This window comes from Rattus rattus, chromosome 9 (assembly GCF_011064425.1).
Source record: "Rattus rattus isolate New Zealand chromosome 9, Rrattus_CSIRO_v1, whole genome shotgun sequence".
In the NCBI taxonomy this organism is placed as follows: Eukaryota; Metazoa; Chordata; class Mammalia; order Rodentia; family Muridae; genus Rattus; species Rattus rattus.
Window position 1 is genome coordinate 40878958 of NC_046162.1, and position 17027 is coordinate 40895984.

The window sequence follows — 17027 nt, forward strand, 5'->3', positions numbered from 1 at the left end:
AAAATGGCACAACATGGAACGGACAATAAGGAAAAGTAGGTAATGGGTCCACAGTGATTTAATTCTTGGTGATATTGTTCATTTTATGCAAATACCAAAAAAGGAAAAAAAACCCCAAACCCTGGCTATTTGAAAATAAAACAGGAATCTCTCTCAAATATTTAGTGTCTGATCAAAGGAGAGTTATTTTTTTCCCTCACACATCTGCCAAGAGAGTTAAAATAAATATAGATATTAAATAAAAGGCCCAGGTACCAAAGAGCAAAATTTAATGAAAGCCAGAACTGTTAAGTATGGATTCCTGTTGAGAAAAATGTCAATCTCTTTCAGAGTTTTCCCACTGCTCCATTTTTAAGAAAAGTGTAGTAAAAATACATAATACAAGGTAACTTCTTTTTCTGTTTTCTTCTTCACTTCTGTTTTCTCCCCACACATCCCTTGGTGAGAAGCATCTTCCCCGGAGTCATGGACCCCTCCCAGCAAGACCCTCATTTCCACCACGGTCTCTCTCTATCCAACCAATAGGCTCGGGGGCTGGAGAACATCTTCCCAGGCCATAGGCAAAGGTTTTTGAAGCAGCTGATGGTAGAGTTTAGTTCCATTTCTTCCTTGGTGTGGACTCCCCAGTAGCAGCTCACACCAGAGTCTACAGTGGTAGGCAGGAGGCTGGGAGGACGTTAGCTGGCAGAAATAAAAGGTGATCATCCATCTCCAGGGAGCTGTTTCAAATGCCATGCCCATGGTAACACGGGAGAAACCGACCAATGGGTGAAGGGTTGATTCTGGGATGTTTCTTTGCTATGGCTGATGAAGAGAGAATGAGAGAGACACAGAGATGGCGGGTGTCCACTGAAAGCATCCACAGAGGAAACCAGTTTTACTGCTCTGAACCATGGATAGGCTCCAAAATCTTCAGCTCATCCATTGCTAATGATAACCCCTAATAGGGAAGATTGGATGGAAGCAGAGGGTAGGAGAGTAAGCCAGAATATGGTTATCGGTAAAAGCTAGTGGCATATGGCACTCACCGAAGCATGCACCTGGGAGTGGCTGCAAGAGAGGTGGATGTCAGTTGTACCAAGAGTGAGAGTGGAGGTCTCCACAAAGCTCTGTACCAGGGCCTTCCACTCCCACCCAAAGGTTCAGGCAGCCTAGCATCACTCAGAGTGGCTCTTGTCACCTTTCCTGTCTGGCTGTCCTTTATTTTGGTCATTGCATTCCTGGGTGTAAAGTTTCTGGCCACTGTAATGCAATGTCCTCCATCTGTTTAAGCCAGGGAATAAGTTAGTATCCTTGTGTTAGAGTCAGAAGATGGGCTTAGGCATCTTAAAGTCCCCTGATGTATTTAGCAACGTACCTCATCTCCGTCTCTCAAAATAATCCAGGCTTTGCTGTCTTTCTTTCTTAAGATCTGATCACATGCTAAAACAATACTCTATTAACACAAAACCTGGGTCCTTTGCATTGGCATAACTCACAAGTTATATTTGGTCTCTCATACCTAGGACAGGAAACAGCACAGAAGGCTCTGTGGCAGGGGTTTGGATGGACTCCCATAATTCCCTATAACCTTTCTTTTGCACTTAGCTTGGGCAATATTTCCCCTTATGCCAGAGGCTCCACTGAGAGTCCTACTCCACCATTGGGATCCAGTATAGACATTAAGCAAAGGAAAGACAAGAATCATGTATGGCACCTCCCTGACTGCCAGCTCTTTGCAAGGCTCTACTGGGTTCAGGAGGCCAGTTGCTCTTTGACCACCACACTGCCTTTGGGCCTGAGCGCAGTAGAATACACTTTCTGGGGGCTGAGATTGACTCTGTAAAGAGGCATACCATATTGGTACTCTATGGCCCATGGAATGCTGTAGGCATTACAGGAAGTTTCTTCCCAGCATCAGTGAACTTAACAAGTCCTCCTCTACTATACTCTACCCAGCACCCCCTTTTTAATCCTTATCTGAGATGCTCTTCATGGTTATTCTCTGATGAACCAGCATTTAGGTAGTATTCTCTCTGGGGAAAGCAACCTCTTTCTCCAGTAGTGTCTGTCTCCATCCAAGGCGTGGGCCAAAGGATGGAAGGTTTTATGGAGATCTCCAACACTGAATGAGTTTGAAGGTCAAGTGTTCTTTCCTTGCTTATTAGGTGGAACCAATCATGAGTCTTCAATCTGAAACTGAAGAGTAATGGGAAGGGGTGGGGGTGGGGGTGGGGGTGGGGGCTGTGGATAAGAAGAAGGAAAAGGGTTGAACAGAGCCTGCAAACCATGGGTATTAGTAAGAAAATAATGCACACACTAAGACACATTAACAACTGAATTAAAATTAAGCAGTTTGATTTCTTCATTGCTATCCCAGTGACTCCATTCTCAGAGACGCTAGACTTCCTTGGACAGGATTCCTCCCATTATTGCAGCATAGTTAGTGACCATCTTCACTTAGCGAATGGAAAAGGTTGAAAAAAAATTTCCCAAACGAAAGGGATGGTGGCCTAGTGGATTTTTTTTTTTTTAATTCTTCAGGGACATTGGCTGAATTGTCCTCCATATGGTCGTGGTGGTTGGAGGTGGTGTTTCATTTCTTTGTTTTTGGCACTGAAGGGCTTGGGATGGGGCTGTGGAAGCCTGAGCCTGCTCCCCAAGGGTTTCCTGTCTGCTCCAGTTACAATCCTGTGGCTCCCAAGGGCATCCCTGAACTGTGACTCATGCAGGGAATGGATTGCATGGACTTGGGGAAGTCCTGGCTGACCACCCGGCCATTCTCTCCACTGCCGCCTCCTCCACTGGCTCCTGCCCCACTGTTCCGGGGGAGGGTCGATGTCCGTATGGCTTCATTGATGGATTGCTGTGGGATCAAACAGAAACCCTTTTCAGGAGGACAGGGGGTTCTTCCCCAGGTCCTTGGTAATGGTTGCCAAAGGGGAATGAGTCAAGCAGGGACTGAAACTCTTGCCCAACCTTCCTCCCCCACTCCTGAGCTCAAGAAATGGTAGTGTGGGCACTTAGTGATTCTTCCTTATTTCTAGCATAATAAGTCCTTTTCTGATCTAGAATTCTAATACTCTAGAAACCAGAGGGTTAGCAGCACCAGTCTGATGTGTCAGTCTATAGCTGGAGGTTGTCTGTGCTGGTAGTAAGCGTGCATTACACAGACAGTGGAGTTGGGGGATGCGTCCTTGATTTCTTTGATATATTAGTCCTTTTCAATCACATTGTACATATCACCTTCCCTTATCCTCGCCGGGGGCCTAGGCTTTAATGTGTCAGGAAGCGAGCCCTAAGTTATTTCATTCTGTGACTACTGCAGGAAGTGCATTTCCTTGGCGCTGCCGGAGTGGAGCTTAGGAAAGCAGCCTCCTGTTACCTAAGCTAAGTTCTGCTATCACGTTCTTGTCTTTGGTATTTTTAGAATGTTTAAACTTCCACGTTTATGACATGTGTCTGTCCAGGCAGCTACAGTCATCCTCCTCCCCCCTTACTCCTCCTCATCCCCCCCTCCATCTTCCTCTTCTCCCTACTCCTCTTCTTCCTCCTCCTCCTCCATCACCTTTATCTACTAAGAATGGTGATACTTTGAAATATTAAGGGAAACTGATAGTGCGCTATTATTGGATTCAAATGATTTTCTTCCGAAAAAACTTGAACCCCCACTTCTAGCTCCATAAGTTAAAGGTAATTAGGAGTCATTTGAATAAGATAATTCACAAAATGTAACCAGAAAGGGTCATGTACTGAGGAGAGTGAGGCCACATGTCGGAAAGCCTTCATCTGTGCACCACTTGCTTCCTGCCAGCATGTGCAATTTGCTGGTCTAGACATTGGCTCAATGGTGTTCTAAGGTGTTGGAATTCTAGATCTCAGATCTAGACTCACAGATCACCTCAGCAATAGACGTGTGAAGTGGAATGTTCAAGGCCGTAATTCAGGTCCTGGATCCTATCTTTTAGTCGAGAAGAGCATTGTTCTCTGCAAAGTTCCATTGGAGGAGCTCTGCAGTATGCCACCCTTAGCCCTCCTCTCTACTTCCAAGTGGTCAGAATTTTGGGCATGAGGTGTAGGAATCAACATAATGGGAAGGGCTATCTGTGGGTCAAGAGTCTTCCTTTGCTAAGACCAACCTCCCACATTTGTCAGCATGTATTCTCCTTAGTTTCCCCACTGAAGTCCTGCATCACCTCAGCTGACAGGAAGGCTGGCTCCTCTCAGCGTCTGTGCACTATATACCCTCTCACACATAAGATTTGCCACTTTAAAGAAAGCTCGTATCCTGGGGAAGGAAGCTCCGGACCATATCTCCACAAGCCATGGCTATCCTTACTGGCCACTACACAGATCTTGAATTTATTAAAAAACAACAGCAATCCTTTCCAAATACCCTGGCTTTGATGTTGTGGCCCACAGAGTCAGTCTCCTGTAGTTAGACTATTATGAGAGTCTGGTGGAGTTTTTTCTTGCTATCTGTTCCTGATACTGTTTAAAAATCATCTTTTTTCTAAAATCTGAGATTCATCTGGAGGACAGGGACAGAGGGAGTGGGTTAACCAAAACTAAAGTTGTATGGAAATCCATTATTTTTGAGGCTAATTAAAAAATGTAGCTAGAGGCTGGGAAAATGGATTAGAATTTAAGAGTACATGTTTCTATTTTAGAGGACCTGAGTTTGATTCCCAGTATCCATGTCTGATGGCTTACAACTGCCTGTAACTCCAGGTCAAGGCATCTTATATCTGTGGCCTCCATGGCTACCAGCACTCACATGCACATGCTAACACGACACTTATACATAATCAAAAATAATAAAAGCTTAAAAACAACTAAAAATAAAAGCTTCAATGACTTAGAAATAACCTAAAACGTGTTTGAACATGAATATCCTCCATGAGTTGAAAAAGCCTTCCCCTATAAGACAAGAGTCTTCACATAAAAATCTTAGTGCCAGGCAGCACCTCCCTTTAAGTTCAGAGAAAGACTTGAAAGACCTAGAAACAATAAAACCATTGCTTTTGGATGTTACCTGTTGAAGATACAATACACTTTGGTTGCAGGAGGTCAAGCTAGAAGTGACATACCAACTTCCTGCTGGCTAGCATTCACAGTGCCAGAAGGTTCCACATTAGACTATTGGGGGAAGTCATCAGTGGTGAACTCCGAATGCTACATTATTGGCTTGCTAGGCCAGATATGTCTCCTAGTGTAGTAATGGCATGATAGTTATAAGGATAGTCAACCACTTCCTGCTTTGGTCTAGGCCCTGCCTGCAGGCTTCATAAGGTTTAACCCATGCCTTATACCATAAATCTGGGCAGAAGCCTATGAAACAATCTACTGTTGTTTTAATCAATGGACATATCATAAAACTACCTTTTTAATGATTGTTTTTATACCCATAGATTAGTGCTGTGCTTAACTTCACCCCAATAATCTCTTTGCAGTAGTTAGCAGTTAATTCAGACACTCATAATTGGTCAAAGTGCTGAGACGAAGTGACTGGGAATGCTCATCTGTAAATGGGTTGTCTATATCAATGTATCCTCCTAAAGGGTTAATGTACATCACAGAAGAGGGAGGAGGAGAAAGAATGTGAGAGCCAGCAGATGGGAGGAGTGCTACGAGATATTTTCTTCTGGACTTGGCCATTGCACTAGTGAACTTACTGCAGCTGTGACCTAAACAAGAACCTGAACCATGCCAAGCCACCAAGATCAGGCAACATTCCGTCAAGTAGAACTAGTTTGGTGGGTTCTCAAAATAAGAACAAAAACAACCAAAAAGCAGAGAGAACATGAAGGTGGGCGGGAGATGTGTTGGTTGGTATCCAGAGAAGAGAGAGCGGGGAGCTGGAGGTGGTTGTGATCAAGACACATTGTATGCATGTATAAAATTATCGAAGAATAAATAAAAGATATTCTGAAAAATAAAATCCATGATTCAGACAGATTTCCCCCCATATGATGTTCTGCCCACGCTGGTTCTGTCTCTTCCTCAAACCCTGGAACTTAATTTATTTACATCCTTCCCTGGCATTTCTCCACCAAAGAGGAAGTGTGACTTGGATTGCATTCTTTTCAGTCAAAGGCCAAATAAATAGAACCACAGTGCTACTCAGGGGAAATCTGAATTTAGAGCAGGAAGAATTAATGATTACTGACTCTAACACAGGATAAAAGATCGAAAAGGCAACAATATTTTAATTGTGCCAGTGGAAAAATATAGAACTTTCTAGAGTGTAGCTTGGAATGTCTAGCCTTCAAGATTTTGGTTTACTATATTCCTTGAAAAGTGTGTGTGTGTGTGTGTGTGTGTGTGTGTGTGTGTGTGTGTGTGTGTGTACATGTGCGCTCAGCCACAAGAGTAGCGTAGGGGCCACAGGTCAGCCTCCTGTCATTCACCAGGAACTATCCACCTTGCCTTTTGAGACAAAGCTTCTCACCAGAACATGGAGTTCACTGATGCATCTAGGCTGGGTAACTACTAAGAGATAGGGATCTACCTATCTCTGCTCCCTCAGGAATGAGATTAAAAGTATGGACCACCACACCCAGCTTTCTCTCATGTGTGCTGGGGATCGAATTAGGTCCCTCTGATTGTGTATCAGGCACTTTGTCAATTGAGATACCTCCATAGGCCCATATTCCTTTAACTTGTCTTCTTCCTCCTCCTCCACTACCACCACCACTACCACCATCACCACCACCATCATCACCACCACCACCACCACCACCACCACCACCACCACCACCACCACCACCACAACCACCACCATCATCAACAACAAAGCTCATATAGATTACCTTGGGCTGTGTTTCTCAAAAATCTCAAACATTTCTCTAATATCTCACTAAAGTTGGCAAAACTTCATGAGTTTATCTTAAGGACAAGGTTAATGGCCCAGTCAATAGCAGAGGCTACCAAAAGCCAAGACAAATTTGGCATGTAACTGAGACCTTTCAACATTAAAATACCAGAGCCATTTTCTCAGGAAGCTGATGGCTGCCCAGAGCACACCCTACTATAGGAGGGCATTGGCCTCTTACTAGCTTTTTTCCTGATACATTTATGGAATCTTGGAAAGAGAAGACCAGAGCCAGAATGCTGGGATGGAAAACAAGTTAAACAGGCAGTAGACCTCTGGTTCTCAAACTTTGGCATTCCAGGGTGGGAGTTTAGGGAAAAAACATTAATGTCTGCATTCTACTCCACTAACGTTGAGTGAATGGCCTGAGTATCTAAGTTTCAAATCTACTGGAGAGATTCTAAACTGGAAGCAAAGTTGAGCTTATCTACTGTCCAAGATCATTTTAAAGAGAGCCTGACATGTATGCATGATTGACTTGTTTAAGAGAACAATTATCTGAGGCAGTGACAGAATATATGACCTATTAAATATGGTCCTTGTACTCTCCCAAAGCTAAGTGACAATCACTAATATAATGCCTGACCTTGCCTTTGAGAGGGTGGCTCTCTGTTTTTCCCTCCCAAATATACCAGTCATTATTAAGCACATCCTTAGAGATGTTCTGTAACAGGTTCAGGGAGAGAAGAATGAATAAAAAGTCTAGTTGCAAAGTCCTCCAATGTGGTTCTTCTGAGACTCGGTTCTGCAACGGTGACCATGTTCTGCTCCCTAGTCTTTTGGTTTGCTAGGAGAACTCTGCCCAGCCTCTGGATGTCAGAGAATATCCTAGTGAAAGCTCGGGTTTCATTAATGACCCCATTTTTCGTGCATGCAAAGAAGTGGTTGAGCACCAACCACAGAGGTCGCTTCCTTAGTGTTGAACCTTGTGTTGCTCATTAGGTCTAGGCAAGTGTACAGATCCTAATCTGCTGTGGCTTAAGCATACCTTGTGTTGGCATTGTCATATACACGTTTGAAAGGTCAGCTGCTCTCCAGGGAGTTGGGGGAGGCAGGGGATTAATTTTCCCTGGGAGCAAGGTAAAAGATGATAAAGATCTTTATTACTTACTATCAACAAGGACAAAGATGCTATTCTGTTTTCCCTGGAAGAGGTGAAGTGCAGATGCTCTAAGGCTCTACTCAATTAAAAAATGTGCCCTAGGTGATGTTTTGCTTCATGACAGCTTAAGTTATACTAAGATGTTGTGAGCTACCTGAAGCCTTTGAGTCCTCAGCTCCTGCACTGCCAATTCAGCATTTCTCTGTCCAAGCCTTACTGGTTTCTAGACACTTCTAGGCAAGAATTCTAGTGTTTGAGTCTCTGACTCTGGGCAACTCTCTGGTTTTGGCTAGTTCATTCCTTGCTTCAACCCAGCTAAATACCACGGTGTCTGGGTTGATCCTGGTTGCGTCTCCTCTGCTAAGCACTGTCTTCCCTGTCCCTGGTGACAGCTATGTTCTGTTCCCCATACATCAAAGGGTTAAGGGTGTCAAGGAGACTCAGGTGAGGTCCTGTGCTTGCCTAAACGACACAGCCTGAGTGCGGAGATGCATTTTGTTTACTGGCATTTGAGGGACATAAAGTATGTGCTCAAAACAGTATCAGTCACTGGAAGAAGAGAAATTGAGCAGTTTAGAAGCATCTTGGCTAAAACCAAGGGCCTGGTTTTTGTGGAGACTTTGTTCACTGCCCAATTCCTATCCTTCTAGCTCCTGGCTTACGTGACCTGTGGGAGCAAGCTCCTTACTTCTTCCAGCCTCACTTCTTATTAGCCTACAGATCTTCAAGAATACATTACCTGGCGAATGAAAATGAGGTGCTAACACCATGATGTGCAAGCCTTCCCTCCCCCACTTTACCCTCTCTCTTTGCCTCCATCCCTCCCTTTGTGCTGTTTTCCTCTTCTTCCTCTTTCCTCACATGGCGACTGAGAAAGGTCTCTTTGAACTGCTGAGAGATGGCAGGGGGTGAGCCTGAGGCGGTTTAGGGTTTCCTGGCTTTAAGAAGGGGTAAAAATTGTGATCAGGGAAAGACACAGGATGGAAGATCTTTCCAAAGCCCCCCTAGGGCCGTAGCCTGTGTTTCTAAACAGAGATAATTGCTTTTGGGAAAAGCAAAGCATTCATTATGAAGCCTGAGGAGTGGTTGGAGTGCTTTCTACTTATCTCTTTTAGATAAGAGAGGAATTGATGGAGCTTCAGCAATGAAGGGCCGGCTAGATTAATAAGGAAAGTGCCTCCGTTGAAGTGGAAAGATGGAAAAATTCTATTAGGAGTCCTGTTGTTTTGTGCAGAAGTCAGGATGGTGGCTGGAACTGATTATTGGGGACTGGGCTGGACAGTCTTAGGTTAGTGCTTCTGGGGGGCCCTGGTGGCTTCTGAGAACTTTAATAGCAACTCTGTAAATGGAGTTGTGAGAATGTCTCTCAGGCACGGTACTGTGATGCAACGGCCTCTTCAAAGAAACATTGTCACCTAAGACATCAGTGTACCTTCCATGGGGCATGTCACTACTGTCTCAGAAGATACTCCTAGCCTCTGTGCAGTTACCTGGGTTAGTAGAAATCACTATAAACCTAGACGGGTGTTGGACATTCGGATGGTTTTCTGCTTGGGGGATACCAAACCACACCATAGTTGATGAGCACACATAGGTGATCAAAACCGCCTTGGGGACACTGCTCTCTACTGGGCGGTTTGCGCTACTTAACCATGTGTCACTCTCTGCATGCTTCCTCCCTTGCTCCAGTAGACTTTCTCTTCTGTGCACAATTCTACATTAACTTGACGAACAATATGTACCCTACAGCAATAACCTGTTCTTTAAGGACTCTTGGTCTGCATGGCTCAAAACATTCTAGTACATGTGATTAATAACATTCCATGTTAATAAGTGAATATTAATAAAAGAAAGCTGGAAGGAGGCTGCAGCTGTGTGTTAATAAGGCCGATATCACGAAGGCAATCACTGCTGTTGTCATTTATTGAGAGCTGCGATGTGGGTCTCTTGCCAATCCTTTAATCTATTATTTCGTATCCTCACTGCAAATTGATGGAGCATATACTACCACTGTCCCTACTTCTTAAAATAATAAAGTAACAGGACCAGAGAGTAATTAAGACTTGTCTAAGGTGACAGAGTTAAGAAAGAGAATGGATGGACTCACGCCAGGCTCTCCACCCTGAGATACCCACAGGACACTGAGTGCTATGCGAAGGAGCTTTTGAGAGCTGACTGGCACTACCCTGAGTCTCTAGAGGGTCCATGGGAAAGGGGTAGAGGATTCCAAAGAGCACAGCTGGCTTAGCTCCTGGCCTGGGCCCCTCTTTGCTGCTTCAACAGCCCTTTGCTCTCTTTGGATGGTAAGGAAGGATAATCTGTAAATTTATGTTCTGGATGGAACATAAATTGTCAAAGAAAGTTCTGCTTAGGGCTTAGGGGTGCTTGCCATGCCCCACCAAGTCCATGAGAGAGTTTAAGCATAAAGTCAGTGACTGCGCTGTGATCTCCTCCCCGCCAACAGAATGTGGAGGAGGGAGAGCTGGTCAAGAGGAGAGAAGGTATCCTGAGGTCCTCTAGGGAAACCTACCATATTTCCAGACTTTCATTGTTCCTGTTACCATACTGTGGGAGAGTAAGTAGCTTTTAAAATGGGCCTCATGAGATAGAAGAAGGGTGAGGGATCAATTTGCACAGAACACACAGGGGCTGGAACATGGTGGGAGGAGGGAAGCAGATTGCCAGCAGGAAGGCAGCTGGAACCATGACGTGGGAATTCTGAACGCCAGGACAGAAGGTCTCAGTACTAGGATGCAAATTCCTCTTTTCTCTACCCCCATCCGAACCGAACAACGAGTTTCCAAGCAAGGGACTGACTAGAGATGTCCTCTCCAGGACTGACCCAGGGTGTACACAGGATGTACACAAGCCAAGGTGGGGAGAGGCTGGGCAGGGACCTGTGTTAGCGATCCAGTGTTGCATATGTGTCCTGCTCAGAAGAAATTGAATATTGACAAGTGGGCCTTTAGGAAACATGATAGGACACCAAATCTTACTCATCTAGTCAGGCCAAAGAGAAAGTCCACTGGTATGAAGGCCATAGTGACCACACTTCTCTCTCCTTCTCAGTCTAAAGAATGCTTGCTCTTAATTTCTGATGTTTCCCACAAGCCTTCTCCAATCTTCCTTTCTCTACGTGCCTATAGACTTTACTATCTGAATCTCAGTCTCTTCTTTATGTGTGTGTGTGTGTGTGTGTGTATGTGTGTGTGTGTGTATGTGTGTGTGTGTGTGTGTGCCTGTGTGTGTAGGTCAGAGGTCTTCCTCAACTGCTCTTCACCTTACCTTCTTTTCACACAGAGTCTCTCACTGAACCTATAGTTCTAGGTACGCTGGCTGGCCAATGTCCAGGAATTCCCTCTTTCCCCTTTTCATTGGTGGGGCGATAGCTGCAAACTGCTGTACCTGGTTTTAAGTGGGTACAGAGACTCTCAACTTAAGTCCTCGTGTCTTTGTGGCAGGCACTTCCCCATGCGAGACATTTCCCTAGCCCCAAGCACTTTCCCATCTTCACTCCCTGTTGAAATTCAAAGGTTTGAAGGTCACAGAGGGGATCTAAGTCCTCTGCTTCCTTATGCTGCTGTTCACATGATCAACTTCCACACCTGTCCCCTTATCAGGGTTAACAATGCAATCCAGGGACCCCAGCTTCCCTGCGATGCTCTCATTTATATCTCTGCTAAGAAACAGTTGCCCCTTCTCACCCAGCGCCAGTGATGGTCAGCTCCCTAGTCACCAGGATGGCCCATGTGCTCCTGTTAGAAAAGTGGGTTTTGTGTATTGTATTCACATCTATTTTCTGTTGATTCCAGCCATTGCTGCTGTTGCATTCTGCTTGTCCCCTGCCCAACAGGTTTTCATGTTCTTCCTGGCAGCTCTTCAACCCTCTCTAATTCTTCTCTGGTCTGCTGCCTTCACCTGTGTTCAGTATGGTTTGGGGTTATTGAACTAATCTGCTCACCTTCCTCTGTGAATGATTCTTTCTGACAGGGTCACCCCATAATACAGAAGCTAAAAATGTTCCCAGTTCACCAAGCATGGCAAGATCAGCAGAGGGAACTGGGTAGTCATGCCTTCCCTCAGGTGGGCAGCTGCTCGACTGGATATAACTTCAGAAAAATCATCCTTTCACCGTGTTGGCTGAATCCTGAACCTCACTGACCTGCCTCTGGAGAGACTCATTTGCTGTTTTGGGCACCGTCTTTGCCAGACACACCCATTTCTTCTCTTTCCTTTAGACTCCCCCCTCTCCGGGGCCCTTTCAGTTTCTTCCCGATGCCTCTCTGCTCCCTGAATGATCTCAACCTGTCCCTTTCTACTCTTTTGGGGGCAAAAAGTCTCTCAGGGGACCCAGATGTGCCACTGAGAACAGGGTAGGGAAAAGGCCCGGGAAGACGATGCCACCTTCATCCGCTTCGACTCGCTACGGGATTTGTAGCAGAACTCGATTAAGGCAACCAGCATGGCCAGTCCCAGCCCTCCAATCAGGATGTAGAACACGCCTGCCACATTGCTGAGGCTCAAAGCGCTGGTCTTGTCCTAAGAGAAGGGGGTGGGAAAGGAGGGGAGGGGAAAGAGGAAAGTGAGTCAAGAGGCTTGAGACCCCTGAGGCAGCAACAAATTAACACACATACACGCAACCCCACACCCTCCTCAGCGTTCATAGATGGAAACTGCTTGTATTCATTGCTTGCAATGTTCCCTAGGGAAGAGGGGAGTGCGTGTGTTGTTTGTGTATATTTACATCATCTGTGATTGTGTTGAATTTCTAATTACGTGACCTCCCTCCTTAATGTCTTTTTTTGGGGGACAGGAGATACCACAAAAATTCAGGCCAGATCTGGGAAGATCTGAACCCTTGAGCTTAACTAATTCTTTCAGGAGACCCTTCCCTTTAGCTCCATGTCCGCCTCATCTCCTCTGTTGCTTGGCAACACGTCAGCCTCCATCATTGTACATGTTTCTGAGTGTTTTGCTGGGAGTTGGTATTAAAGTGAACTTTCCCCTAGACGTGCATTTGATTTCAATTTAATAAGACAGCTCTCAAACACATAATAAAGGCAGAGGGACGCAAACCTTTAATGACTGTTCTCAGTCCCAATTTAAGGGGAAAACCTGGGGGGTGGGCCGCTTATATTGATAGAAAGGCATTGAGCTAGAGTAATGGCTCTATTTAATCCTAATAATTATGCTTAATTGGTGTCATTTATTCTTTTTTTTCTATTGGAGGTGCTTGCTAAGATTGCTGTAGATAGACCTGGGTGGCTGGATTTAGAACTCTCAGTCGCCTGTAGTAAAAGATACTCTGTTGGTTTTAGGGGTGCTAAGCCACAGAGGAGGATGCTGAATTCCCAGAAGCCTAGGGAAGAGTATTGAAGTTCAGCAGGAGGGAGCTGAATCCTGCTTGTTAGAACTGTTGCGGGAGACTGTCCCAGAGTCCTTTGAGCTTTAAAAGTGGGGAGGGGTGTGAAGGAGAACCCCGTTTCAGGTAGTGAGAACACTAGCCCAAATTGCTGTCCACAGTGGAAAGCAGTGTCTGAGGAAGAGAGGTCACCATTCCACCCCAATGCTTGACAAAAGCAAAACCCACTTTTTTTTTTAAGTCTTGGAAGAATGCTCCTCTCCAGTTGTTATGGCATCTCCTAATGCCTTTTTTTCATGTTGTTTTCTCACACAAGAAATGTTTCATTAAATCAAAATGAAAGGCATCGCTCAACTTGCACAGTCCATGGCATTGGTGGCTGATTGGTGGCACAGGGTAGGATGTGTGGCTTTTACCCTTCTGTGTGTTGCTTTTCAGGTGGGGTTGCAGATGAGCAGTACGAACAGTAGAGTACATGGTCCTATTTGCTGTTCTGATATCCACCCAGGAGGATCTGAGCATTCAGGAAGGGATTTCTTTTCTCCAAGCCTTTGCCCTCCTTATACTTGGGTTCTTGGTGATTGAACATGGGGACCACAGATGGCAGGTATCAGCTTGCCTCCCTACCCTGGAGAGAGCCTCAGCCAGCAAAGCCATGGGATTATCTACAGCAACCCCGAGAGAGGCTTCTTGTGTGGCTACGACAGATGGTTCTTGCATAGAGGTGACTTTTGGCAATGCTTAGCCTGGCTCTCTAGGCAGTGGAAATGATTATTCAAGGGAACAAACTTTTTCCTGTCTGGGAGAATGGCCTGAGAAGAGAAATGTGAGAAATGGGTTCAACTTGTGGTTCAGGAACTGGTGGAACATGTAAATCCCCAGTTGTGTGACTCTCAGAACACTTAGCATATATCCCTGCTTGTTTTTCAGAAGGTGTGTAGTTTACAGAACTTCCTATAATATTCTCCTTTCTACACAGGGCCAAGGTTGGGAGGGGTGGGGAGACATCTTAAAGCATCACCAGGTCACACTGGAGCAGGGACTAGATAAGGGCGATGCTCAGAGAGAGTTAATGGGGAAGTGCTAGGAAAGAAGGCTAGCGGTTGCTGACTTCACAAGCTCACTCATCTTTCAATAGTTGAGGTACAGCTTGCCCTATCTGTAACTTAGGCTAGTTTAGTCTCCCCAAGTTTGATTTGGTTGGAGAGGTATTCAAGGATAAGGGAATGGTGGGCACCCTCTTTTGTTACTGTCAACATTGCACTGCAACTGTATCTGCCTCCCTGGCCACCACTTGGGTATATCTAGGAGACAGTTAGGGTTAGATCTTTGTGTGGAAGTGAGGATAGAGTTGTGTTCTGCATAACTAAAAAGAAGAGGGTCTAGTGACTGGCTGTCTGGTTGTTTCTGGAGTGGAATACTTTTATCCTTACTCTTTCTCCTTTCTTCTCTGGTTGAACCCCAGGCCTCCTGACTATCTCTCTATCTATCTATCTATCTATCTATCTATCTATCTATCTATCTATCTATCTATCTGTCATCTACCTACGTGGTTTTTCTAGACAGAGGGTTTCTCTCTGTATAGCCCTGGTTTTCATGGAACTTGCTCTGTAGACCAGGCTGGCTTCAAACTCATAAAGATCTGCCTGCCTCTGCCTCCTGAGCACTGGAATTAAAGGTGTGCACTACCAGAGCATGACTACCCTTTGTTTATATTTGTATGCTTGAGACAGGATCTCACTATATATACTAGGCCAGCTTTGAACTGAGTGTGTAGCCTAGGCTGCTCTCTACCTTCTGATCTTCTGCCCCAGTTTTAGAAGTTCTGGGATTATATGTATCACCAGTCAGCTCATCTATTTATGGCCCAGAGAGATGGCTGCATGTGTGAAGACAGCTTGATGGTTTGCTTCCCAACTATTTATCCTATGTGGTGGACTAGGGTCATAGTTCTGGCATGACAATGTGATGAGGAACTGGTGTTGGTGTGGTTTTAGTTTAGGTAAATTCACATTTAGATAATGTTTGTGATTTCTTTATATATACCATTAGCTTTATGTTTGGATGAAAGTACCTCTCTCTCTCTCTCTGATGGTGCTGGGCATTAACCCAGAGCCTTAGGTATGTTAGGTTGGTGCTCTACCATTAAGCTATAGCCCTAGCTCATCAGTATTAGCTTTTGGAATAGCATCAAATTTAGAGCTTTCTGAGGTGACTTGAGATTTTCTGGTCTGTTGCTATCATTGACCCTCTTTGACACCCATTGTTGGCATAGAATGGGGTATCCCAGGGGAGAGACAGAAGTTATTTTATTTGGAGACCGAAGCTTTGACTCTTCCTTTGATCCATTGTGCACATAAAGGGACTTCCTTGTGCACTTGAGTCAATAGCAATGTGCATGACAAACTGCAGGGTTCCAGCTTTGATGGGGGAAGGAGATGGGCTTGGGGTCTTCCAAGTGTTCCCTGAAACATCCCATTCTCTTTCCATCCACAGCAGATGCACTCCCCCAGAGCTAGGCAGCTTGCTGGTAGGAGGGAAAAGTCACAACTTGTCTCCCGCCAGGAACAGACAGGGTGACAGTGCGGAAGTGAGTGATGGGTGAAAAGAGAAAAGAAAAACCGAAAACGCGAAACTCTCATCTTGCAGAATTGTTGGGTTGGTTGCTATGGTGACGACCCCAGCTTCACAATCTGTTCTCCTGAACCTGTTGTCTTCAATTTGCTGCCTCCCTTCTGTTGGAGAGAGAATTCCCCACCCTCCTGTATGTCTCCTTGCTCTTCCCACGTATTGAGGAACTGTCCCAGATTCCTTGTTTTTAAGCCAACATCGATTCCAAGAATGCTCAAGACCTTCCAAGACTTGGCCTTCATGAGGAAGATTGGGCATAGGCTTGAGGATTTCTTTCTGGCTGAAGTAGAAAGTTCTAGAATAATGCCTTTGGCCATGAGAGCAGTGTCTCCACTGAGACTAGTGTTGCCGATCACCTGAGAGCTGATAGGTCTGGACCCACTGTCCATTTCTCTAAAGGTCTCCTCCCTTTCTTCTTCTCTTCTGCCAGAATCCCACAGCTCCCAGAACTCTTTCAGTGGATATTCTGGACCATCTGCAGTCTGAGGTGGCCCTTCTAGGCTATACAGAAGAGGGTCTAGTTCTTCAAAGACTAGCTTTCCTGTGGAGGAAGTTTTTCTGTTGTGTTCTTTCCAGAACTTACATAGTTGGAGTAAGAAGAGATTTGAGGAATGGTAGTTTTCTATGAGAGGCAGGTGATGGCTGGGCAAGCTCGATCATCAGCTGATATTAAAAGGGAAAAGCTGCTGGGAAGGGCATGGACTCAAACAATGGACTTCATGTGGGCATGCAGCCTTGTTTGAAGGTGGCTTGCACAGCCTCAGAAGAGGTGAAAATTTCTAACATGGGTGCAGTTTGGAAGAAGATGGCAGGGACAAGTGTGTTTGGGGTTTGAGTACCTTTGACACTCATCCCAACCCCAAGAGATCTGAAGTATCCCAGGAGTTCCTCAAGGGCCCAAGATCACAGCCTTTAAAAAAGTTTTCCCCAGAGCCTTGCCCCTTTAGGGGATGCAAAAATGGAAGTCTTGTCAATTGGCAGTGTTTGCTGCTCCATTTCCAAAGTAGGCCGGTTCCCTAGGCTTCAGATTTTCCCCCAAGAGCAGTACAGGATGAGAACTGGCCCACTGTACTAATAAC

General features: G+C 45.3%; 1 protein-coding gene across 3 annotated transcripts in view; it reads right to left on the reverse strand.

The window, feature by feature from the left end:
* Positions 1-252: 252 nt before the first annotated feature.
* Positions 253-17027, reverse strand: part of Gria1 (glutamate ionotropic receptor AMPA type subunit 1) — a 319050-nt gene continuing 302275 nt past the window's right edge. For all 3 annotated transcript variants that reach the window (XM_032913974.1, XM_032913973.1, XM_032913972.1), the window contains exons 15-16: positions 12360-12494; positions 253-2866 (exon numbers count right to left, since the gene is read on the reverse strand). In XM_032913974.1, coding sequence (XP_032769865.1) covers positions 12379-12494 — 116 coding nt within the window. In that variant the 3' untranslated portion in view covers positions 253-2866; positions 12360-12378. The remainder of the gene's footprint in view (positions 2867-12359; positions 12495-17027) is intronic.